Source organism: Botrytis sinoallii (genome assembly GCF_014898435.1).
Source record: "Botrytis sinoallii strain Bc 23 chromosome Unknown BSIN_032, whole genome shotgun sequence".
NCBI classification, from domain to species: Eukaryota; Fungi; Ascomycota; class Leotiomycetes; order Helotiales; family Sclerotiniaceae; genus Botrytis; species Botrytis sinoallii.
This window is the reverse complement of record NW_024066059.1, coordinates 480,643-506,023: the sequence shown is the minus strand read 5'-3', so window position 1 is coordinate 506,023 and position 25,381 is coordinate 480,643. Positions and strand designations below refer to the sequence as shown.

The 25,381-nt window shown below is 43.1% G+C and overlaps 8 protein-coding genes across 8 annotated transcripts; 4 read left to right on the top strand and 4 right to left on the bottom strand.

Moving 5' to 3' along the window:
• Positions 1-1,194: 1,194 nt before the first annotated feature.
• EAF02_011502 (uncharacterized protein) lies at positions 1,195-2,907 on the bottom strand (the record flags this gene model as incomplete). The annotated part of the gene is made up of 1 exon (XM_038907549.1): positions 1,195-2,907. One exon carries the CDS (start codon positions 2,905-2,907, stop codon positions 1,195-1,197), a length of 1,713 nt encoding a protein of 570 aa, XP_038752771.1.
• A 680-nt stretch (positions 2,908-3,587) lies between these two features.
• On the top strand, positions 3,588-7,003 carry EAF02_011501 (uncharacterized protein; the record flags this gene model as incomplete). The annotated part of the gene is made up of 6 exons (XM_038907548.1): positions 3,588-3,610; positions 3,686-3,827; positions 3,853-4,011; positions 4,080-4,627; positions 4,684-4,826; positions 4,878-7,003. The coding sequence occupies 6 exons, from the start codon at positions 3,588-3,590 to the stop codon at positions 6,173-6,175; spliced, it is 2,313 nt and encodes a 770-aa protein (XP_038752770.1). The 3' UTR covers positions 6,176-7,003.
• Positions 7,004-7,785: 782 nt separating this feature from the next.
• EAF02_011500 (uncharacterized protein) lies at positions 7,786-9,026 on the top strand (the record flags this gene model as incomplete). The annotated part of the gene is made up of 3 exons (XM_038907547.1): positions 7,786-8,194; positions 8,250-8,818; positions 8,889-9,026. The coding sequence occupies 3 exons, from the start codon at positions 7,786-7,788 to the stop codon at positions 9,024-9,026; spliced, it is 1,116 nt and encodes a 371-aa protein (XP_038752769.1).
• Positions 9,027-9,915: 889 nt separating this feature from the next.
• On the bottom strand, positions 9,916-10,356 carry EAF02_011499 (uncharacterized protein; the record flags this gene model as incomplete). Its single annotated transcript, XM_038907546.1, has 1 exon — positions 9,916-10,356. One exon carries the CDS (start codon positions 10,354-10,356, stop codon positions 9,916-9,918), a length of 441 nt encoding a protein of 146 aa, XP_038752768.1.
• Positions 10,357-10,970: 614 nt separating this feature from the next.
• Positions 10,971-12,837, top strand: EAF02_011498 (uncharacterized protein). The gene is made up of 3 exons (XM_038907545.1): positions 10,971-11,405; positions 11,483-12,288; positions 12,368-12,837. The coding sequence occupies exons 1-3, from the start codon at positions 11,167-11,169 to the stop codon at positions 12,598-12,600; spliced, it is 1,278 nt and encodes a 425-aa protein (XP_038752767.1). The 5' UTR covers positions 10,971-11,166; the 3' UTR covers positions 12,601-12,837.
• A 20-nt stretch (positions 12,838-12,857) lies between these two features.
• EAF02_011497 (uncharacterized protein) lies at positions 12,858-15,077 on the top strand (the record flags this gene model as incomplete). The annotated part of the gene is made up of 5 exons (XM_038907544.1): positions 12,858-12,891; positions 13,000-13,092; positions 13,241-13,345; positions 13,433-14,379; positions 14,421-15,077. The coding sequence occupies 5 exons, from the start codon at positions 12,858-12,860 to the stop codon at positions 15,075-15,077; spliced, it is 1,836 nt and encodes a 611-aa protein (XP_038752766.1).
• A 1,776-nt stretch (positions 15,078-16,853) lies between these two features.
• On the bottom strand, positions 16,854-19,088 carry EAF02_011496 (uncharacterized protein; the record flags this gene model as incomplete). The annotated part of the gene is made up of 1 exon (XM_038907543.1): positions 16,854-19,088. The coding sequence occupies one exon, from the start codon at positions 19,086-19,088 to the stop codon at positions 16,854-16,856; it is 2,235 nt and encodes a 744-aa protein (XP_038752765.1).
• A 1,730-nt stretch (positions 19,089-20,818) lies between these two features.
• Positions 20,819-25,012, bottom strand: EAF02_011495 (uncharacterized protein; the record flags this gene model as incomplete). Its single annotated transcript, XM_038907542.1, has 6 exons — positions 20,819-21,096; positions 21,146-23,047; positions 23,123-23,187; positions 23,302-24,480; positions 24,597-24,789; positions 24,982-25,012. The coding sequence occupies 6 exons, from the start codon at positions 25,010-25,012 to the stop codon at positions 20,819-20,821; spliced, it is 3,648 nt and encodes a 1,215-aa protein (XP_038752764.1).
• Positions 25,013-25,381: the final 369 nt, after the last annotated feature.

Below are 25,381 nucleotides of genomic sequence, written 5' to 3'. Positions count from 1 at the left end.
AGCTAACCTACAAGAGACCCTGATCGTTCAACCTACCACCCAGAATTCAGCTCATCATTTACATAGTTTACTCAGTTCTCTCAATTTTCCCCCCCTTCTTTCAAATCCATCCCAACCACCAAAACAAACTCACAGGATGCACAGAAAAAATGCCAAATATGCACAAAGAACCCCCCTCATCCATCTATCTATTCATCCCTACCCTCTTTGTCCAGAGATACACACTCTCTCCTTGTTCCTCTCTCTTCCCACCCCCCCTCTCTATTTCATTGTTCTACACCCACAGCTCTTTATATTCATATTCATCCCCATTTGTCCCTTTGTCTGCACAGACAAGAAGAACAATGTCTTTGTTCCCATTTCCTATATCAATCTCGTTTCCCTCCCCCTTCTATCATCTATTTCATTTCCATTTCCATTTCCAAGTATCAAGTATCATCCACAGATTGCACCTATACACAGTTTTCAAATAATCCAATCATCGTTTTAAATATAATATAACACACCATCGGAAAATCGAAACTCAAGACTCAAGACTCAAGACTCAAAACTCAAAATTCGATATACTCAACTAAGCACCCTCCTTCCACCCCCAACTTCCCCTTCACTCCCCCAGAAACCTCCCCCACCCCCATCTTCCAACAAAAACCCCACCCAAAAGATGTGCACCTACACCACAGTCCACTACGCCTGCTCGCACACCTCGCACGGCTATCCGCAACCCTGCTGGATGGCCACTAAATCCGCTTCTCTCCCGCTTCCGCTTTCCCTTTCTGTTTCCCTTCCGATTTCCTGTCTTAAAAGTATTCAGACGGAGGAGATGCTACCGGAATGGTGTTCTGGGTGCAAAGCTAAGGCTGCGATGGCTGCGGAGAGAGTGAGGGTTTTGAGTGCGGCGAGGGAGTAGATGAGGTAGATAGATGGATAGGGTGAGATGAGTAGGTAGGTTAGTTATTATAGTTGATTCACTGGGTATGTGATGGAATGTGTAGGATGGGATAGGATGGTAAGGTAATGGCAGGTAAGGTCAGGTAATAATATATAACATTTTGATTTTTAACCCCTAAAGTTTCCAGCAATATGAATTAAGTTTTTTAGTACCAATGAATTATTGTAAATCTGTGAAATTAAAAACATGAATCGAAGTGGTGTACATGAATACTCAATCAAGTACATATGCCTAAAGCGTCCCTCTTATCTTAATTTTAACTTCCCCTCATGTTCCTGCCAAAAATTTCTACACAATCTGTGTCCCCAATGCTCAATCCACCATTCCCCAAAACTATCCTCAACTTTGACATCTACTTTCAAAACTCTTTCTTCTCTCTTCAATCCACATATCACGCACGCTTTCGGTGCCGTTAGCCCCCCTTCCTGACTCTTTACATGCATCGAATCTCCAATTTCTGGGATCGCCAAATGTTTCGATACATCTTTAAGACTTGTATTAGCTACAGCTACAGCTGATCGAAGTCTCCCTAATTGTTCTTTCCATACACGGATTGTTTCTTCTGCTTCACGGTCTTCACGTGCGACTTCTGCTTTATCGACACCGGTCAATTTCATGCCGCCTTTTCCGCCAGCAGGCCCAATGCTCATACCCTGTGAGAGATGAGTATCACGTTTCCAGCGTAATTTGCGACCAGCGATGATATGGGCTGCAACAGTGGCAATAAGAAGGTAGGCGCGAAGAAAATTGATGGTGGAAGGATCGGATATGATGCGATTTTTGAGAGAGAATGGTTGGTTTGCTACGGCTTTAAAGAGAGATGATTGAGGAAGGTCGAAGAGTTGGGGGAAAAGCATCAAAAGAATCGAGGGAGGGGGGATGTTGGTAGGAGGTGGAAGATTGGGTTCCACTGGGGTGGGCTCGGTGACTTTATCGACGGCATTCCAGGCCCAAGCATCGGCTGCTATGCCAGATGTTGAGTTTGAGCTAGGTATTGCTGGAGATTCGGCTGGAAGATCAGAAAAGTCACCCCAATCATCGTCTATGTCTTCAACAAGAGATGGTATGGCAGGCGAATCAACGTAGGGTGCTGCTTTTGGAGGTTTCTCGTCATATGATGGCCAAGCTGTCAAAGGAGAAGCTGATTTGGGTTTATCTTCGATCTTCATTTTGGCGACTTGTTTGATTGGTTGGGTAGCAAGACCCACCTTGGGAAACGGATTCCGCTGCTGAAAAGAGGGTGATTTGGGTGCTTGTGGGTATGGTAATGGGGTTTTGAGAGTCGGCGACGTGGTGTTAAGGTTAGGAGGCTTTTTAAATGGTTGTTCCTTAATACTCATTGAGCCAAAAAAGTCATCGAGAGGTTCTGAAGGTGGTGGTGGTTGTGATGCAGGAGGAGTGACGCTCTCAAAATCCCCAAAATCATCATCTTCACCCTCTTCCTCGTCGGCGTCAAAAAGAATTTCCCCGCCTGACGAACCCTTAGATGGTGGCAATGTTGGTCGAGGATAGGAATAGCTCATATGGTTGTTCGAGGTAGACGGAGGCTCTGGCATTTCATGAACATTATTGTCAAAAAGGTCAAGGGTTGATCTGCGCACTATTCCCGGGTTTGGCGGAGCATTATCATTTTTGAATATATTGCCCCCTTGATAATTGGATTTTGGTGCATTAATAGTTGGGTTCGGGGGAGTAGCCGTTATGCCAAACGAACCCCATAGATCGTCTTGAGGAGTTCCACTTTGTGCTGGAGTCATTGGACTCGTGAAGCTATTCAGATCCCCCCAAATGTCATCATTTTGCTTTATAGTTTGCGCCGGAGCCTGGTTTGCATGCGCCTGGCCTGACCGGCTACTAGAGGTGGCACCATCAAAAAACGAAAAACTCTGGCTAGGTTTCGGTTGAGTATTTTGAGGTGATTTGTAAAATGTATCGAACTCGAGAAGATCGGAAGACATGGCTGTTGATGGGACAATTGATTGGAATGGGACAATTGCTCGTAAATTGTGAGTTGCTATTGCTTCATCGGCTTCATGAGTATCAGTATTTCCAAAGATGTATGGGCTGGTACAGCTCGTCTGCTCAAAATTTGTATATTGAGGATCGATAGATATTGATGTCGAGGTATAATCGAATCCGCAATTCTTGTGACAACTGATCCGGGCCAGAACGAGACATTGGAGATTTTATATCTCTTTGTCCACACAAACTCCACATGGATGAAATGCAGGACTTACTATATTTAAAGTCTATTCTTATGTGAGCTTCATCTCAAAGTATGTGGATACTTCGTCTCAGGAAAATGAATACCAATTGGAGACTGCAACGGTTGGAGTGCATGAGATGACGATGATTGGGTGAAGAGTACAAAACATAATATTGAGGTACCTAATGTTGCTAGTGCGGTGTTCCATTTAGATGCGACGGGAGGCTGACAACAAGGCTGATCAACATGATTCTATTTGATTGGTTAATGCTGCTTCAAACTGACGCTAAACAAAACTTGGTTTAAGAGCAAAAAGGAAAGCTCAGCCTTGCCCCCCACTCCACTCCACTCCACTCCATGATTTAAATAGTCCGAGAGATAGGAGTGTCGTCACAACCCTCCCTTTTTCGGACATCACATTTGCTCGTGACAATGAGGTCTTTGGAAGATTCTAGGTAAGAATTTTTAGAAAATTCAAAAGCTTCTTCCTCTCTCTGCTCGTTGTTGTTCTAATACAAGAGTGAGAAAAGAAAGAGATGGCAGGTGACGATAAAGTCCGCATCTAGCTTGACCGAACTCAAGAAATCCGTGAGGATCGTTGGAGAAAACAGTCCTTGTAACGGAGGTTTGAGATCTATCTGTTGGAAGGCAAGTTCTAAGTTTCATCTTGGCGTACTCTTGAGTAACATTTTTATAGACATTTTTATTGTTTCAAAACACAGAGATCACGGGTTGGGCACGAGGACTTGAGGATTCACGAAGTGCTTATACCTCTTTAAGAGAACATTTCTTAAGATTCATCGAACATCCAAATGATCTAGGATCTTCATTAGATCCTCTGGACGATGATAAACACGTGAGTTCTTTTACTTTCGGGTTTATGTATTCTGGGAATTTTGTCCAAATGTACTGAGACACTTTGAGTCACCATGGAATACCCTTCGGAAAGATGAAGAAATTCGTGCCGAAATATTTCAGGATATCGAGAGATGCATGCCAGAAGAACCATACTTCCGTCGTGCCGACATTCAAAGATTCATGCTGGATGTGTTGTTTATCTTTTGCAAAATCAACCAAGATGTAGGTTATCGTCAGGGCATGCATGAGATACTGGCTCCAATTCTATGGGTAGTGGAGCAAGATTCTATTGACCCTCGAGACATCAATAGTGACACGAGTGAATCAGGAACAGATCCATCAGATTCGATTATGAAGCAGTGTTTGAATCGTAAATTCATCGAGCATGATGCCTTCACTCTCTTGTCTTTGGTCATGAGATCAGCAAAGTCATTTTATGAATTAGGTGACCCCGGTCAAAAAACACCTCAAATTGTTGGCGGAACCCCTCAAAATGGCGCATCTCCAATTGTTGAAAGGAGTAAGCGAATTCATGAAGTATACCTGGCTCGGGTAGATCCGCGACTGGCCAAACATCTTACAGATATTGAGATACTACCACAAATATTCTTGATGTAAGGATAAAAATCGTTAACTTCGGCTACTGTTCATCTATTGACGGATTATACAGACGCTGGATCAGGTTGCTCTTCGGGCGCGAGTTTCCTTTCGTTGATCTACTATCAGTATGGGATACTCTTTTCGCCGAGGATCCAGAACTAGATCTTGTGGATCTTATATGTGTAGCAATGTTACTTCGAATTCGTTGGCAACGTATGCAATTCACCTTCCACAATTTGGCGTAATGACTAACTTATGAATCAGTAATGGAATCGAACTACTCGCTGGCCCTAATGTTACTACTCAAATATGAGTGTCCTCCAAATCCTCAAACTTTCGTCGATGATGCAATCTTCTTACGAGATAATTTCAATGCTAGTGGGGGATCCAAGATTATTCATAAATATAGTGGGAAGTTCCCGCATCGAGATAAATCATCGCCACCACCTGATGCTCCTATTGAAGAAAGTCTCAGCCCTAGACAGCTACTCATGCGGAATAGATCTTCATTGACTAGCCCTGCTCGGTTCTTGCAACAACAGGGGGGTGTTGAAGCGTTGATTCAAGGTGCTGCAAAAGGTGTTTACAATAGGGGAGAGCGTCTTGGCATCAATCAAGCTGTACGCGATGCAATGGAAGAAGTGAAGAAGAATATGCAAGGACTACAAACTCCAAGAAGTAACAATTCTCCTAGGAGAGCTAGTGCTGCTTCACGGTGGTCTCTTGATGATGGGCGTGTGATGCCTGCCTCGACAGCTATCATGGCAACAATGAACGAAAGAAATAGGCAATTGGCTGTCATGCTAGATCACGCAATGAAAGATCTGAGATCTGTTTCTGTGTCAAAAGAAAGTAACCGGGAAAAGTGCATCGAGGCAATGGACATGGCTATTGCGAAAGTTGATTTCGTGAAGGTTTACTTGGAGGACTCTACTATGCCACTTCCAATTCTTTCACCAATTATCGATGGTAGGAATGAGCCTGCTACACCAGAAGCAGATATACCGAAAGTTTTATTACCGCCAATCTCAGATCAAGGGCAGACAACTTCACCAGAGACTCCCATCATGAATTCCGACCCAGGTAATGCTCTGGCAAAAGAGACAAATGGCCTAGATGAGACATCCATATCAACGCCTGACATTAGTCAAACTCCAAGGGAAGCAATTGACCTCTCCTCAAACGAGCCGTCTACAATTATCGAACCCGATATAGAAAGAGATGCTATGAGATCTGCAACAACCGAGCGACCCGAAGCACCCATCCCCACTAGATCTTCGATTGCACAGTCGTCGTTCTCTTGGATGCTAGAACCAGATCAAGCATCTAGCCCCACGATAAAATCCTCACCTCCAAAGAGTTCTTCTCCATTTTTAAGAACCGGAAAGCGACCTACATCCGGTGCTGGTCGAGAAAAGGCAGCGTTTCTGTTTGGGGATGATGATGGCGACTTCCAACTTCCCATACCAAAATCTCCATTGCCAAACGCTGAAGAAGCCTTCAAGCTAGGAACATTGAAACGAATAAAAGAGAAACAAATCGATGAAAACACGGTTGAATAGGATGGCTACATTATCTCTTTTGTCTATACAACAACACACTTCATTATCGGATTCATCAGTAAACGCGAATCCATCAATACACGAATCACGACGCGACATCGACTTGATCACTTGTTACAAGCCATCTATTAAATATGATAGAAAGGGGACGAATGGGGCGATCTCCTAACATCAGCTGGGAGCCTGACCTTTTTCGAACGTCGGATAGCAGAACACTACTGCAAGCCGGCAATGCAGGTATACGCGAAATGTAGGAAGCCTCCAATTCGTCTAGGTATCTTGAGTAACACCAGTTGAAACTGGCTGCTCATCACATTTCGTAATTGACCCCGACAATTCCTCGAAACAGGATTTGCGAAGCCCAAGACTAATGAGTGACATTGTCGGAATATGGGTCAGCGTTGTAAATATGGGAATGGTCATAGGAGGCAGACAATATCAAATTATTTCATATGGTGAACGAAATTAAGAAGTATAAATATCAAGACTCTCAACCTCTTCACTCATACTGTCTGATATTGGTTTTCCCACAGAGAGGAGTCATGTACGGGTGACTATTAAAGTCCTTTCTCCATCCGCGATTCTTCCCTTGTGAAGTTCTCCTTCCATGTAAACGGAAATACCTATACAAAGCACTTGAATGTTAGGAGCTTGAGCTCAAGCTCTTCTTAACATCTTGCCTTAGTTCGAACCCTTGAAAATCCTTGAGGGATGATTTGCTATTGATTATTTTGAGGCACAACAAGTAGATACACCAGATACCAATGATATCCAAAGAATACCGTCAGCCTTCCTGTTATTGTTATTTATGTACAAGCAAGTTGGTGAATTGGTGAAATGTGTACTTCATGCAGATAGATAATCCCAGGACATGGTTTTGACGATCTACCTACCGACCTAGGTACCCTCCCCTCCCCTCTACCTTAGTACAAATGCCCCACCCTTTCTAAAACCACAGTCGGTGTGTCTCGAACAAACTTTGAACCCCGCCCTTCCAATAATTAGCGTCAAAATCATTCCCAGTAAAAAAAAGCAAAAGCACTTTCCAGGTTCACCAGCCATTCCCTCTCTCCCCTCCCCTCCACAAACAAAAAGATTCATCGATTTCTTTCAAAGAGAAATATCAATCACACTTTCTCCTCCCCTTCCCTCTTTTTCCTCTCCCTCCTCTTCGTCCCTTCCCACTCCTCAACTCAACTCTCAACCTTTAGTCACCCCCCACTACCTACCTAAATCCATCTTCTTTTCCCCTCTTCGAGGTCACTCGGACAACCCTTCATCCTCCTTTATCTTCCCGATAACACACCTCGAACTCCTCACACACAACTCCCTCCCACAACCAGTCTCTTTCTTGATATCTGCAATCAAGGTATGCTTCTATATTAATTCTCTTTCTTTTGCTCAAGTCGCAATCTTTGCCTTTACATTGCATGCCACCGGCGCATTCACTATCCCGATGCGATAGTGAGATATGTCACATTCTGCGGATCATCAGCTCTTTAATTTACAATTACATCTCTCAAGTACTAACCTTCCATCAATCAGATCTACCCAACGTTACCTCACTCAACTTTCTATCTCCCGGAAGTTGAAACTCAAACAAATACAAAATGTCTTCTCAAGATAATCGCGACAATGCTCCTAATGGTGATGAGCTCAACGATTCCATGGATCGCTTACAAGTCAATGATGAGACTCGTCTTGGCCCCGATGGCGAACCACTCCCAAAGACCGATGAAGAATATGCAGAATCTCAACTTACCTTGAGAGCTATTGTTTCTTCAAAGGAAGCTGGTGTCATTATCGGCAAAGGTGGCAAGAATGTCGCCGACCTTCGTGATGAGACTGGTGTGAAAGCCGGTGTCAGCAAGGTCGTTCAAGGTGTTCATGATCGTGTCTTAACCATCTCAGGTGGATGCGATTCTATCTCCAGAGCTTACTCCATTGTTGCGAAAGCTCTGTTGGAGGGCGCACCACAAATGGGAATGGGCGGAGTTGTTTCTAACAACGGTACTCATCGTAAGTTACAGTTTTATGCCATCATATAAACACTTAGTCTAATTCTACTATCTAGCAATCAAGTTGTTGATCTCCCACAATCAAATGGGTACGATCATCGGCCGACAAGGACTCAAAATCAAGCATATCCAAGACGTTTCTGGTGTTCGCATGGTCGCACAAAAAGAAATGCTCCCACAATCCACCGAACGTATCGTGGAGGTCCAGGGTAACCCTGAAGGCATTCAAAAAGCCATCTGGGAAATCTGCAAGTGCTTGGTCGATGACTGGGCTAGAGGAACCGGTACCGTTCTATATAACCCCATGGTTCGCACTCAAACCGGTAATTCAGGTGGTATGGGCCAAGGCAATGTTGGAGGAACTGGTCGTGAGTATGGTAGCTCACGTGTCATGCGCACTGGAAATGGTGCCGATTTCAGTGAGAGTGCTCCACGATCATACAACCGCCGTTCTGAATCCGATGCTGCTCAACGTGGACCCCCTACTCACGATGAGAACGGAGAAGAACTCCAAACACAAAACATCAGCATTCCAGCTGACATGGTTGGATGTATCATTGGTCGGGCTGGTTCCAAGATCAGTGAGATTAGAAAGACTTCTGGGGCTCGTATCTCCATCGCTAAGGTAAGCCTTCTTTATCCCGAGAGAGCTCAAAGCTCCACCACAAAGATATCTGTACTGACATATGCATTAGTCTCCTCACGATGAGACTGGAGAGCGCATGTTCACCATTATGGGTACTGCTAAGGCTAACGACTCGGCTCTCTATCTTCTCTATGAGAACCTCGAGGCCGAGAAGCAACGCCGCAGTCAAGGCAATGCTCAAGAATGAATTACTAGCTCTATTTGAGCACATCGAATTTCTTTTTCAGGCAGGCAAGCTTTGTCTCAGGTCTATCCAGATTTGACTTGCCGCAAGGCTGATATTGATGCGATGATTCTACCTTGGGGTCCGTTAGTAATTTTTCCTTGGACCGATATTCCTTTCCCCAACAAAAGCAGTTCCTTTACCATTTTTATTTCCACTTCTTGCGGCACGGAATTTTACGAAATTATGCTCATTTGCATGGTGCACATACGAGTTGCCCTTATGCAAATGACATTCCCCTATTGATACAAATGATTCGCCTCAACATTCGACAACCAGAGATACCGACCTCCTATCTCGACTCTCAGCTTTCCGAAGTCCCCAATCGAACGAACGAGAATCGACCTAATCTCGTCATTCATGCCGGCTATGACCTGATAATTCTCTTAAGTTACGAATCATGATATGCACATTACCCGTTAAATCATATGCACTCGACACAAATTTCCCACTCGTCTTCCACATCGCTCCTTCGAACACCAATACGTCCGCAACACAAATAGCCTTACGTCTTCTCGACCTTTGATCTCATACTACGAAATAGGCCCATCAACACATCCAGATATGTTCTGAGAATGTAGTAGATAGACCATTGAGTAGATTCAGAACAATACGAGTATTCCGAACAATGAATTTATTTAAAATACATGTAATAGATGCAAGATCGTCGACGTGAATTCAGTTAAATGTTCAACTGTGAATCATCGTGTGCTCTGTATTTTCTTTGATTTGTGACCAGAATCTGTACTAGTATATTCCAATGTTTGCTCTGGGTATCTTTCCCATTCTATCCCATTCACCCTCTACTCTAACATTATAACTTCCAATCAAACCCCCTTTTCTTTGTAAAATATCATCCTCTACCACCATTATAATCTGCACCTCCAGCCTTCCTACACAACTTGACGATCTCTGCCTCGTCCACATCCTCCATACTTCTCGCATCTATCGACACACTATGGTGACTCAAGACAGCCTTGACAGCACCACTCTCAATGCTAACTCTTGCCTTCCTCATAACTTTTGTCTGTTCTCCAATCCACGTAATAAAAGCGAATTTCACCCTGGAAGATTCGCTATCATTGGCATATTCAACCCGTAAATACGCATATTGGGCTTGGGTAGGATCCAATTTCTCACGTAGTTCAGCGATACCGCCCTCTCCAGTTGCAGTGAGGGTCAGAGCATCCCCTATGGCTTTGGCATAGGATATCAAGAGCCAATTTGTGGGGGATTTGTCGGAGCGGACATCGTCGTAGGCGGCGAGGATTTCGGGGGACTTTGCGTTAGACATTTTGAGTTGGATTGGGCTTGGGTTTGAGGGAAAAGGAAGCTCTGGGAGGATAATTGTGCGGGGTGGATTGGTGGGAGAATCGAAGGGTTCGTGAGGTGAAATAGAATAGTGGGGTTTCCGTGAGTATATGGGATGTCTGTTTACACTTCTGGGTAGAGTGGAAATATGACGTTTCGAAAGATTTAGTTCTTGAAGATTAAGTGTCTTGTTTGTCGAGTTTCAACACTTTTACTCTCGTACCATCGAAAGAAGAGAAATGCAAATGTAAAGCAAAATAACGAAAAACCACCAGAGAGAAAATATGAATGGGAGAGACCCACGGAACAACAAAATGCCAGCTAATCCGTAGGGACCCTTTCATAACTTACCTACCAACCTACCTAGAACAATTGCGGATTGAAACTATTCCATGTTTGAACGGGAGGAGATCTGACCGCCTTTTTTTGGTACTGTAATGCAGATCTATTAGGTAAGCATAAAAAGGGCTTGGCTTGGTGTGGCTTGTACATAGGAGATCTAGATGTGAGATGTGGCTTGTTGCTACTACCTCGGACCTTCCTAGGGAAAATAGTTGAGGACATTTGGCAATTGGAAATATACACATCTTTATTGATTTACCCGTTGCACCTTTTCTACTTTGCTTTCTTTTACGCTCCTTTCTTTTCTTTTTCTTTTCCTTTCCCTTCGTAACTCTTCTTGATACCCATTTGCCTTGACTATTCCTTCGGGACTTATCCCTTGCTTTCATTTCATTTTGCAACTGCCCTCTCCGATTTCCCTGTAACATCTGGAATAACGATTTGCCAAAAGATGGCGAGAACAAAACAAGCTGAGCCTTTGCGTCGCAATCCATCTTCCGAATACACGAGTAAAGCAGATGCGACCGGGACGAGAAGCTTAAGTGCTAAGAAATCGAATAAGGAACTGAATGGGAATGCGCCGACTCAGAATGGTGCACCTAAAAGTGATGCGCTATTGAAAGGGAAGACACAAAAAGAAGCTGGCGCATTGCAATTGATATTTGCAGTTGCTGGTATTTACGGCAGTTTGTGAGTGATAGCACCGGAGAGGATTCTTAATGGTCTTGATTCGAGGAAACAAGAATGCTAATAGTATAAATGCGTAGTCTTACTTGGGCACTTCTTCAAGAACGACTCACTACAACTGCATATGGATCAGAAAAAGCACCTGAAAAATTCAAATTCCCCGTCTTTCTCAATACGGTACAATCCCTTTTCGCTGCCACAGTAGGCTACATTTACCTACGATTCGATACTCCCGCCAATAGCAAAACGCTACCCATCTTCCCAAGTCAACGGATTATCTTTCCCCTTCTCGTTGTGGCCATTACCTCCTCACTCGCCTCCCCCTTTGGCTATGCATCTCTCGATCACATCGATTATATCACTTTTATTCTTGCCAAATCATGCAAATTACTACCAGTCATGTTTCTTCACATAACTCTCTTTGGAAAACGCTACCCTATTTCTAAATATGTCGTCGTCTTAGCCGTAACATGCGGTGTCGGCATCTTTACTCTCCATGCAGGTGCTAAATCTCATGGAAAACCTAGCAAAGCGGCACTTAATCCAGATCGCAATACTGCGTGGGGACTTTTGCTCCTAGGAGTAAATCTTCTATTTGATGGTCTCACAAACACAACACAAGATTGGATCTTCACAAGCTTCCAACCTTATAAAGGTCCACAAATGATGTGTGCAAATAATATTATAAGCACTTTACTTACAACATCATATTTATTATTGTCACCATATCTTGTTCATACGGGATTGGGAGAGTATCTTGGTATGGATCTTGCAAGTGGAGCAGGAGAATTGGCTGGAGCATTGGCTTTTATGCAGAGACATCCAAGTGTTTGGAGAGATGTACTTGGATTCGCAGCTTGTGGTGCTGTGGGACAAGTTTTCATCTGTATGTTTCCCCTTTTATTCTTCCTTTCATGACATCAAGAGCTACTTTATCTTAAAAATCAAACTAACATTCAAAACAGTTTACACACTCTCAACATTCTCATCTCTTCTTCTAGTAACCATAACTGTTACTCGCAAGATGCTTACTATGATCTTATCAGTAGTGTGGTTTGGTCATACACTAGGCAGTAAACAGTGGATGGGTGTAGGATTAGTATTTGGTGGAATTGGAGCTGAAGGTGTCATTGCGAGAAGAGAAAAGGCTGCTAAGGAAAAGAAGAAGTTGGCTGAGTCGTCAAAGAAGGAATTGTAGACACGAAGACGAGTGTATGATATTGGAGTAGTCAGATGATTTTAGAATATAAAATCAACTATCAAAGATTGATGGGAGGCGTTTGGGTTATACAGTACCATTATTATTGGTATTGGTAAGGAAGGGTTAGAATTTTGTGGGGGATTCAGAAATAGATAACTAAAGAAGGTTTTCTCATTGCCAACATTTGGCTTACTATGGATACCAACATATAACAAACAGCGAACAACCAAAATCTCCTTTAAACCAATATCAAAATGTCACGATTACCCAGTGGTGATGTGCTGTGCCGTAAAATGTGGGTATAGACTTCACTTTATATATTATCCAGACTTCCAGAGCTCTCGTTGTGACTTGTTCTTCTGAATGCGAATTATTGATATTGAAATCTCATACTAGCATACAAGGAAATCAAGAACTCAAGGACGATGCTCAATGAGAATCTGAAAATGCAGGATGAGGTGGAATATGATCTCGTGATTGTTGGAGCAGGTATTGCCTTCCCCTTCACCTCAAACATTTACATTCTTCCAAACCCATTTCGTCATTTTGTTAATCATTTGAATTCATGCACATTACCTTTCTCCTCTTCTCCAAGGCGTTTGGCTAGTTCTTAACTGGTATATCGCACCTTAATTAGGTCCTTCCGGCATAGTTTTAGCTCGCTTCTACCTCTCCATTTATCCTACTCATCGTCTCGCTATCCTTGAACAAGAAGATGTTATTGGAGGGGTCTGGAGTTCCGGTATTTTCTCTCTTTTCTTGGTTCCCCCTTGAGCCACCCTCCTTTCACACCATTTCACTATCAGTAATCCCTAATCTCTACACACAGCACGTCAATACCCTGGATTTCGCTCCGAATCCGGTCTTCGCATGACAGGTTTCTCGGATATACCTATTATTCTTCCTCCAGATGCAAAGACGTATCATGATACATTTGAAGCGAAATACATGACGAAGTATCTAGAAGAATATGTAGATGTACATGTTTATAATGAGAAGAGTTTGAGGGATCGAGTGATCTTTGGGTTCAAAGTGGGAGGTATTGAGAAGACTGATGGGGTTTGGTCGATTTGGAGTGAAGTCCACGAGAATAGAAAAGGAAATGAAAACAAGAGAATGATCAAGACCAAAAAACTAGCTATAGCCACTGGTCAGAATTCTCTTCCTTACATCCCGTCATTCCCTAATCAAACGAACTTTCAATGCCCCATCGTCCACCAAAAACACTTTGGACAAATATCTACATCAGCCCTAGCACCAGATTCCCCATATACGGCGGTAACCATTCTTGGGGGAGGTAAATCCGCTGCAGATATGGTATACGAATGTGTTAAAGCGGGCAAAAAAGTATCCTGGCTTATCCGCCAATCGGGCGAAGGACCCGCCATATTCGCCGGCGCCAAAGGAAGAGGCCAGTATCGCAACGGTGCGGAAATGTCTGCCACGCGAGCATTTTCCGCATTAAGTCCCTCGTGTTTCGCGGAGCAGACTTGGTTGTCGAAATTCATTCATCGCTCGTCGATTATAAATTCCATCGTGTCGAGGATCTGGAGAGGTGCAGATGAAGAAGCTGCGAAGCTTGCAGATTTCAAGAGAGAGGGTGCACTACCCGGGTTTGAGGGCTTGAAATTTGAGAGTGAAATTTTTTGGTGTAATGGCCCACTTGGACTCATCCACCATGATGATTTCTGGGGTACGGTGGCGAGGAACGTGAGGGTTTATCGGGGGGATATTGCAAAGCTGGATTCTCATGCCATTGTACTCGAAAACGGGACGGTGATTCATACAGATATGTTGTATGTGGCACGGGGTGGAAGCGAGGATATCCCTTTCTGACACCTGCACAAACCCGCGAGTTTGGATTACCCCATCCAGTAATCGATGATTCGGAAGAAGAATCGCGGATTTGGGAATCTCTCACTCAAAACGCAACGCAGGAAATCCTCACTTCATTCCCGAAACTTCGGAATCCGCCTGGTCCATCACACACCCAGGACCAGCATGAAACTAACCATGCAGTTGCAACCACCCCCACGCGTCTCTACAATCTCCTCGCTCCACTCAACGATTCAAAAAATCCCTCTCTCGTCTTCCTCTCTCACATCCACCTCTCCAACGCCTTCCGCCTCGCCGAGGCCCAAGCTATCTGGACAACCGCCTATTTCTCCTCGCATCTCTCTCTTCCTCGCTTGCAAGAAGCGAGACGCGAAATCGCATATCAGAATACTTTCTCGAAATTGAGATATCCGGCGCATGGGGGACGGGGAAATTATTTTCATCTGGATTTGGTGGGGTATACGGATATGTTGATGAGGGAGGTGGGGTTGGGGAGTCATAGGAAGAATGGGTGGTGGGCGGATTTGGTGGGACCGTGTGTGGCGGCGGATTATGGGGGGATGAGGGGGGAGTATTTGGGGAGGCTTGGTGGGGGTGGGGAGGGGGTGGGAAAGCAGGAGGAGGGGGTGGTTGGGTAGGGGTAGAGCGTAAATTTCATGGTTGATGGTTTGTGAGAGTGTGATTTATGTTTTTGTTTTGGAGGAGATTTCCTCGATTTTGTTTGATTTTTTCTCTCATCTTATATCAAGATTATTCTCTCATCCATAATACAACAAATGTTTTCAATATTCAATTTTCTTTATTAATCTATCAGAACAAGTTATTGAAAGACCATCTCCATTCTCATCCTAGTCCCAATACAAATCCCAACCCCTAAATCCATCTTATCCCCTATATCTTCGCAACAACCACGCCCTCCAAATTCCAATTAACAACATAGAAACACAAAAGCAACTCCATATCTATACCTACGATATATGCATAATCTCAATATAAACCAAACAAAAATATCATATCCGAAAATATATACATCGCATAACCCACTCGAGCCACCTAACACTCCTTTTCTATACTATATCAACTTCTAAATCTGCTAAGCGAATAAATATTGGTTTTGTATTAGTAGATGAATATTAATGAATTAAATTCATACAAGGATGGAGAAGAAATTAAAGGATAGGAATTAAAGAGAAAAGGGAAATCGAGAGTTAGAATATAATATGGTCTGAGTTTCGAAATTAAATATAAATATAGTTTCTTAAAAAAGTATACTCTACTCAGTATATAAAACTTCTTAAAGAAAGGAGAAACTAAAACCTAATACATTGAAGCAAGATCAAACGGAAGTCCTCACTCTAAGTATCTAGATTCTCTTTAATATTTTTTGAACGATTAGATTGGTTGGATTTGATAACTTAATGGAATAATGTGTGATAGATTGATTGGATTGTTGTTATGTTTTGTGAGTAGCTATTTGTTTGCTTATATAGTACTTGAGACTTGAGACTTGAGATTTAAATAGAAACCTAGAATAGACGTTTAGATATTAATTTAAGCAAGATGTGATGTTCTTAATTCGCGAAGTCCGAATAAGTAGTGTTCTCAATTTTCCGAGTTGTAATTTTAGGGTTGAGATTTGGACGAAAGGTAAATAGGTAGGTGATCTTATTAATTTCATAGACCTCTTTTGATATTCGAGACAATTTCTAATATTTAGTGTTTAGAAGAGATTGAGTTGGGTTGAGTTAATGGGCTGGAGCTTGTGATTATTGGTTGGAGTGAATGAATGGAGTCTGGATGAAGCCTGGGTGAACTATTGAACACTCTGCTGGGAAGCTGGGAAGCTGGGAAGTTGGGACGCTACAATAGAAGAAATTTAGAGGACTAATGTATTATGAACAGAAGAGGGAATATCAGAATACATGATTCAAATATCCGAATTTGCAACCAAGGAAAGGGACAATCAAAAGGAACAGTAAGAACGCCATACTTGCTTTTCACTTTCCTATTCTAATAGGTAGGAGATCTGTACTTGTACTATGTGTAAAGAATGAAACCATGTCGCGTCCCATTCAATACTCTGAGGTCGGATAGAATATACTTCAATGTTTTTACAAAAGTAGTTGTGCAGAAGGTCTGAGATATGTGTTCGTAGACAGTTAAAATAATGTTGGCTATTGGGTTACCTTGGCATAGGGATTAGTTATTTGATCTTGTTTAAGACTTCCAATCAGTTTCACATATTATATAACCATTATTATACTTGTATATATTATTATACAATATTACCATGTAATCATGATTTTGATGAATCGCTTTAATATGAAATTGACATCCCTCTTACATCATACACAAACTTTCTGTCAAAACCTCAGCATGATAATGTCCTCGCAGGCTATAAAATATCGATAGAACTATGCAAGTCTAAAAGCCTTCATCTCCCATCCCAGCTTTTTCGCAATATCCTCCAAATTCTCCTGTTGCCATTCTTCTTCTTTCAATTCCAATTCCACATCAAATGTACATACATCGATGCGCTCAAAGGTGTTCAAATCTGAGATTTCACTCAGCAGCATCATGTGAACAACTCTCTTAGATTCTACAGGATAAGAAACTCGGCTTATTCCTGAAGCATATACCCATGCCTTAAAGACATACTCCTCATTATCCGTAACATTCATCCCCCGATCTCTTGCCAACCCCGAAAGCCAACAAATTACCGACTCATCTATTACATACGGACCACACAGTTTCCGGCCCCACCACTCGGGATTTGAGCTAATAAGAATTGGAAGATGCGTGAACGGCCCAAAAACATGGATATAGCGCACGTTTCCCATCAGCATAATCTTTTGCGCAAGATCAGCAAGATCCGCTTCGCGAGGCCACGGGAGTATGGTGCCGTTCTCGAACTCGAGGTTAAGCTTTTGGTCGTGCACTATATCCATAGCTCCCCTCGGGGAATCTGAACCTAGAATTTCATCTGTCCATTCAATCGAATAAAACGACGGTGAAGTATATTTCCAATCACACCACGTCCAGCTTGGCGAGGTCCGTCTCCTTGATGGCAAAGTTGCCGCGAATAAACTCTCAAGATTAAGAAAGTGCCAATAAAATTTCCATGTAATAGCCATTATTAGCGTAGCGGTAGTGTCAACAGGGAGTAATTTGTTACTGGACTCGAAAATTGGCACTCCGTATATGTGTCCATGAAAAATTGAGCACTCAGACGTGAACATACCCAATATACCCAGAAAGGCAGGCAGAACGTCGGAGTCTTTCGAGAGTTGTCTCTCGGTATACTCGCTTACCATAAGGCTGAAGAAGGATATTTCCCTGTCGGTGTAATGTTTTGGCCGTGGACGAAATATCATTGGGATGCGACGCCTCATCTGGATATGTCTTTCCGTTGTGAGGTCATAGTCGATACTTTCCATCCGACCACCTCCTTTGCCGCTCCGAATACCTCCTGCATCGCATTGAAAATAGCACTGAGTCTCAGTGAACACGAGCCTGCGTCTTGACAATAAAGCTTCTTGATAGGTCCACCCGCGCGTTTTCCATACGGAATTATCGATCTCATACTGGATGTTACTGACCCACTGCACCAGATGAATGGAATTCATTTGCAGAGATTTTTGCACAGCTATTCTAGGCTTGCTGATCCCAGGGAGACCTTCACTTGGGCATTTGGCAGTAGTGGCGATTATCGTAAGAGTAGATTGTGAATAGATCTTATCCATGTTCTTGACGAGAAGGGATTTAATATCAGAAGAATCATCTTGAGGAACACAGTATCTATCAATCCACAAGTATCTGTAGCCCAGAGCTATGACAACCTTGATAACATCGGTTATAAGATTTGGAAGAGTAGACGGTAGTTTTCCGAACTGATCTGGCCCTTCTGATACTTCAGATCCCCAGACGTAGCTCAGTGTTACGTACTCCATGCAGGTGGTACCTGGCACCAGGATATTCCTCCCATCTTTACAGTCGATTACTGTGAAGCCTTGAAGTGAAATGCCATCTCTTGGTAGGCAATTCAAGTTAGAATCGGCATGATTGTCATCGCACTGCCGAATCCATTCCCGGACGAGAGACAAATCAGCCTGTAATGACAGATTGCGTATGGCTACTCCATCTTTATAAGCATTTGCGTTAGAAAAGCCAAAGATTGTATTAGTACGATGGCTCATAGGTTCATTGGCATATTCACCAGCCACGAGGTAAAAGATAATTTTATTGACGTAGACGGGCTCCAACGCATTGCCGATGGCGTACCTGAAGCCAAACAAATATGCTGCAGTTGACCTTGCAAGGGAAAAATATTCTTCATCATTGCCTTCCTTCCCTTCAGCCCAGATGGAATAGAGGAAATTGCAGAGCTTGCAAAAAGACTTGAATTCGTCGATTTTGAAATTGTGAATAAGTTGGCGCGAGCTCTCCTCTCTTTTGATTATTCTTCCGAACACTTTTTGCTCCAGAAAGAACCAGCCCACGATTTGATCGCACTTCTCACAAAGACCGGTAATCTTAGCTTTCTTTCCGGCCGCCAAAACAGCTTCATGGATTTCCTCTTCGCTCATATCGCTCATATCGCTCTCTTCGCAGTCATCTGAGGGTACGTGTGAGCTAGTTGTACAACCCATCGTGAGGGTAGTAGTATTTTTGGGATGTATGGTACTTGGACTTAAAAAAATGGAATATATGAGCACCGTCAGTATGAAAAAGCCCAGTACAGGTGCGATAGACTTCACAAAAACCTAAAACGTCTCAAATTGCTTCAATCAAAGAGTTCAAAGTACTGAAAGATCTTTTTGATGTAGAACTTGGAAACCAAGTGTTTTTTGGTGCCTCGAATTTCTTATTCTGATGGAGGCGGGGTAATCTTTGCATACGACACGACACGTATTCATACACACAGGGATTATCTTCTATCCATGCCATTTGTTGAATTCTTGATTTCTAGAAGCAAGCGCAACCAACCAACCCAGCCTCTTATTGATTCATCTGACTGAACATGGAGAACTTTCAGAAAGCACTCTTGTTTATAATGATTGGCTCTTTAAGCGGCCAGCCAGAGAGCCGACTATCATGACATTGTAGTCACAATTACGTTCAGATCCTTTTAGATTTTGAATAATAGATCAATCGTAAGCTATTGAAAACTCTCATTGAAATTCGTAGTGAAAATACTAATTGATTGATTAATAGCTTGGTTTGAGAAAACGCATGCGATTTCGAGATATTGACAATTTCGTTCAGTTCAGGGCTTGCTCCTTCAGCTGGACAGAAAAAAAAGTGTATCAGACTCGTTAAAAGGTCGACTCTTTTAAAAACGCCATCATTCTGAAGCCGAATGACATTCTTTAATCATACTAAGATTGAAAATAATTATAGGTTTTATGACACGTTACTTTCATGCCTTAAGATTGAAAGGCAATTTACTCTCATACTCCTTAGATTCTACAATAGGATCGATATAGAATCTGTACTCAAATGATTAGATTTTACATATTCATCAGCCAGAAAGCAAAAAAGCAACCAAGTGATCAAGTAATCAAGTAATCAAGTAAGAGAACAAAAAATGAAAAGAAGACGAAAATCAACACGCACCCCATTCAAACACACAAGATAATCAATAAACGACAATTAAAAGCGAGAAAGAAAAAAACAGAGGCGAGAGCCCCCTCTCTAAAGAATTTTCGAGATTTCTATTAGATCCCCTTACAATTCGAGCCACTATGTCGCATCAAACAGAACATGCCACTAGGCTATATACTTAATTAATCCATTCACAATCAATAATCCTCATTATATTTTCAATTCTCTTTCGAGCCCAATAGATAGATTGGCATCATCATCATCATTCATATACAATACAGCCACATCTTCAGTTCCAACCATATGTGTTCATCGCCCCCTATCCGCCTCTCTTTCATTCTCAACACCCTTCCTTATTTCCTCTGATTCGCTCATTTCCATATCCCTTCGTCCCATTCACCCACCCATCCATCCATCTGCAATACCCTTTGAAATCCCCATCATATAAAAGTGCGCAACGAAAAACAATCCGGCAATGACACCCCCACGCAGTTCCCCATTTGAAATAGATCCAGATTCTCGCTAATAAATCAAACCTCTGAACTGTGTCTTCCTTTCCATAAAGGGGGTATCTCTTTTCATGACATGAAATCTCTTTTCATGACATCATGAAATCTAAGTATTTCTTCTCTTTCGTGTATTTCTTCATCTGCTTGTTTCGATATAACCAAAATATTTTCTTCGTATCCTCCATATTTAGTTTTGTTGTCGTATGATAATTTTTTTTTGGCGCATAGCTTTGCTTGATACTACCGCTCAATATGAAACCTGAAGCTTATTCGTCGTCCTCTGCCTCCACACACCAAGGATGGTCCATCACTTGCTCGATAGTCAATCTTGAATCAACATCCCGATTTAGCATACCTCGGATGAGATCGATACTTTCTTCGCTCATAACATAAGGTACCCTAAGATCACGATCCATGATTTCGTCAATACTGTAGAATGGATTTTCTTTATACACGATGGTGTAAAGAAGAATACCAAGAGCCCAAACATCTTGTGGTTTTCCTTGATATGGTTTACCAGAGAGAACTTCAGGTGCAGCATAATCTGTGATGACATTAGACATAACCTCAAATACGTGAAAGGAGTAACTTACCAATGGTTCCTACGAAGACGTCAAAAGGACCGCTCTTGATATAAGCGGCACTTCCAAAATCAATGAGCTTAATACTTCCTTCACCATTAATGACTATGTTCTCGTCCTTGATATCGCGATGAACGACAAGAGCCTTGGTGTGAAGATGATGAATGGCACGTGCAACCTGTGCAAAAATGCTACGACATTCCTTTTCCTCCATGTTAACTTTAAGCTCAATGTAATCAAACAAATCCATTCCTGGATATCCGTGAGGTACCATTTCAATATAGTAATTGACGGAATCCTCGAAGAAATCAGACATCTCCACGATATTGGGGTGTTGAAGCCCATCCCGACGCAAGTAATCGAGAACATGAATTTCAAGGGGCACAGTTCCCAGTCGACGATCGCGAGTCCAGGTATCGACAAGAATTCGCTTTTTGGTGACGTATTTGAGGATAACTTTATTGTTACCGCTCTTCTTGAATCGAGCAAGTTTCACCTGACCATAAGCTCCTTGGCCCATTTCTTCCAGTATTGTGAAATCATCAATGCTCTTCTTGACAACAGTTTTGACCTCCGCTGGAGCAGCTGGCTTTTCCTTCTCATGAGCTTTCGAAAAAGACCGATCGCGACCTGTAAACTTAGCCGCTGTCTTTTTTGCTGCGGCCTTGAGCTGTGCTGTGAGCATCGACGCATGCGATGTTTCATTCTTGGGCTCATCGGAATCTGAAGAGTCCATTTTCATGGGAGCTGGAGGTCCAGTTTGACCTGGAGAAGGTTGGTGTAATGGTGTTTCGAATCCAGTCAACATGGGAGTTTCCATACCATTAGCAAGTTTTGCGGCGTGGATATTCCTTGAGTATGTAATCCATAAAGCGTAGACAAGTTCGGATTTTATTACAGGCTCGTGGGGCGTGAGTCCGTCTTCCTCGTCGCTTATTTCTTCGATGACATTTTCATCGTAAGCGGGAGTCTTAGGATCCGATTTTACAACCCTGAGTTGAGCATCAATCTTGAGCTCTGAACCGTCCCTATGTTTGGCTGACAATCCATCTGGCCTCAAGAAATATGTTGATGCATCGGCTTTTCCATCACGTAGTGCAAGAAAAGCTTGAGCCCGTCTAAAGCTGTGTTCAGGTATGACAATTCCATCAACCATATCCACACCATCTTCTTCGATTAAAATCTTCAACATCCTATCGAAATCGGGTATTAAATCAGTAATCAATCGACCGTCGGGTTTATCCTGCCCAAATAATGCAGCAGAGAAAACGGAGTTGGAGCTCGTGATTTTCAAGGTTTGCGCAGACAAAACCATGATGCCAGCAATATGAGGAAAGCTAGAAACGCGGAGATCCGTGCTACTAGGAACTCTGTCGACAACTGCGGGAATATGAACACGTCCAGAGGTACGGGCGGTAAAATATCTCCGTTTACTGACTTCGGCATAATCAATCTCTCCACTCCTACCATCGATTCCTTGGCGTGGAAGTCTTGGTAAAAGTTTCCCAATATCCATACCTGTCCAATCAATGTCGGCTCCCCAAATCGCATCGATAGATCCAGATATTTTTGTTATGGCAGCATCATCGTCAAGGCTGACGATGGCTACATCTTCATGAATCTCTTCCAAAACCCAGATAAGGCCACCTCTCTTCTCTTTGACCCACAAGCTTGCCGAACCCGTTGCGCCGTTTCTTTTTTCAATAGGCACCACGTCGCCACATAAAAGAACACCCCTAGATTTATTACTTTGGTGATTTGAGCCACCCTTTGCTGCTCGTGTTCTCGAAACAAGACTGGATCCTGCACCATCGTCGGTTTGCGCTCGACGAGGAGGTTTCTGTACTTGACGCGAGTTAGGTTTACTCAAGAGGCTAGCCGTGATACCACCAGGCCGTCCAAGCAGCATCGATGCTGCGAGCCCTGGTCAGTATACAAGCAACGGAGTAGAGATCTCGAGATCGTCTGATTTTGAGAAAAACAACTTACTGCTTGATGTTGAGCTTGATTGCTGGCTTTGATTCTGTGATAATAGGGTAGTCTGTTTTCCAACCCTGTGAAGACATTGTTAATATTTCATGGGGAAATAAAATGCGGGGTAAGGTCTGACGCCCACAAAGCGAAATATCAAAAGCTTTAGAAAATCAAGATAATCAAGGTTTACTTACTCAGTTCCCAAGCTGTGTGCACTTAATTTCTCCTCCAACCATGGTCTTCTTTCTTTTTGTACAACTTCGAGGATACCCATTTTGCGAACCTCTGCTTTTGTAACACCAAATACGAGACAGGCTAGGTCGTTGGCCGCCAAAATAGTGTATGGTGAAGTGCTTTCCGTGGTAAAGATAGCTTGTGCAGCAGGCGCCCATCTACTCGAATGACTGTGATTTGCTGTTCCTAAAGAATGTCCGAATGTTGAAGCGCTGGTGGTCTGTGTCAATGGAGGGGAAAACATAGATTCGTGGAGAGAATCAGTAGCTATGTAAGGTTGTGACATAGCGTCCATTAGCTTGTTCTGTAAGCTCAAAGGTTCCAGATCAGTGTAGGTTCTCTTGAGACTTTGGCGCCTCGTGACTGGTGGGGATGTTTGCGCTGTTGTCCGACTCTCGTTTGTTGGAGTCCTAGAGGAAGGTTCGGAATCCGCTGGTAGGGCTGTTGCTATGCCCTTGTTGGGTTCGATGGACTGTAGATCATCTTCGCGCAAGGTATGTAATGAGCTTGTCACCTTTTTAGCGCTGGTAGGTGAAGGCGGAGAACTTTCCATTGGCTCTGGACTTTCGGAACGCACGGCAAAGCTAGCATCGAAAATATTCCGAGAATCCAGAGTCGTTGCCGGTCCGGTAAGAGGTCCCCCCATTGTCTGCTCTTCTCCAGCTCCAATGTTGTTCGCTCCAACCAATTTGGCTTTTGCCAAAAGCTCGAGCATGCCTTGCATCTCCGCGTCTCCGTTTACTCTTGCTTGAGCACTGGCTATACCAGCACTTGTTGTTCCCCAGCCCAGTTTCTGTGACATGAACTCGACGGACCTCTTCAAGACATTTTGACGGTTGTGGATAAACTCATCCGATTGGTGGGCGAAAGAAAAGGAATGTAATGATTCAGATGGGAAACGGGTAAGATCTTCGGTAAATGGCAGAATTGGAGAGGATGGACCCGACGGCATGGCTACAGAAGCTGCTCGACCAGAAAAGGGAAGAGTCATTGAACTCGACCGAGCACTCATCGACGCAGCTCGGGAAGAGCTTTCGGAGGCAGGCAAAACTGGTACTCTCGGCACTTGTTGTCGAATTCGTCTTAGACCTGAAGCACCGAGCCCATGCTCATGTTCCGTTACGACGGGCGATCTAGTACTGTAGAAGTTTCTCCGTCAGTCACCGATTTTCCCAACATCATTTGCACCATCAGGCGCAGATTCGCCCCATGACCTCATGACATGTTCCTCCTGCACTAGGCACCAGAAACTAACCTCGACATTGTATCAAACTCTGCCGCCGCCAGCCCGTCATCAAAGGAGAATCGTATTCTAGCTCTATCCGGTCCTGCTGAAGCATGTGCGAGGAGGTTCCCAGTACTTCTGTTTTTCGGGATTGACAAGTCTGCAGGGCGAAGGGGTGAACTGCGGTCGCGATCGGCTTCCCTGGCTGTTTTGTTCTCGAAGGCTGAAAAATAACCCATTAGTTTTCTTATAATTCCAAAGCGGAAGGGAAAGGGAGAAGTAGGTAAGGTACGACGGGCAAAATAATGACGAAGGTTTGTTGTTAGGCGGAATTCATGCGCCGATCAAAGGGAAACCTCGAACAAGGAATTTGGAACAGAATCAAATCACCAATACCAAGAAAATAAAGACAAACCATGATTATTTGAAGTATCCGTCTTCAGCATAATTGTGAAGACTCTTATAAGTTCACGAGCTTCTTTTTAACTTCAAAAAGCCAGAACGATTGTTGGTTTGGCGGTTACGAGTAGAAAGGACTTTAGTACAGTAGCAGTGTCAGTCGGCAGCCTCAAGCTGTTATGTGTAACAAATGATCTCGTTTCGAGTAAGAAGCACAACTGTACATTAATAGAATATGTTCTCCTGGGGCAAAAAAGGTGTTTCGAGATATATTGTTAGGAAATGGATTGAATGCGTTGAACTTTTGCAAGTATCCAAAGATATGTAAACTCGAAGGATTCGTGAGTTAGAGAACTCGGGTTGCTTTTGGTTTTGCTTTTGTGATAGAAAATTAGAAAATCGAAATTTGAGAGTGG

Bases quoted from the DNA above. Each gene is read 5' to 3' on its own strand.
- EAF02_011498 (XM_038907545.1), top strand. From the start codon at position 11,167: ATGGCGAGAACAAAACAAGCTGAGCCTTTGCGTCGCAATCCATCTTCC. The intron at 11,406-11,482 runs GTGAGTGATAGC...ATAAATGCGTAG, and splicing joins GCTGGTATTTACGGCAGTTT to TCTTACTTGGGCACTTCTTC. The intron at 12,289-12,367 runs GTATGTTTCCCC...CATTCAAAACAG, and splicing joins TGTGGGACAAGTTTTCATCT to TTTACACACTCTCAACATTC.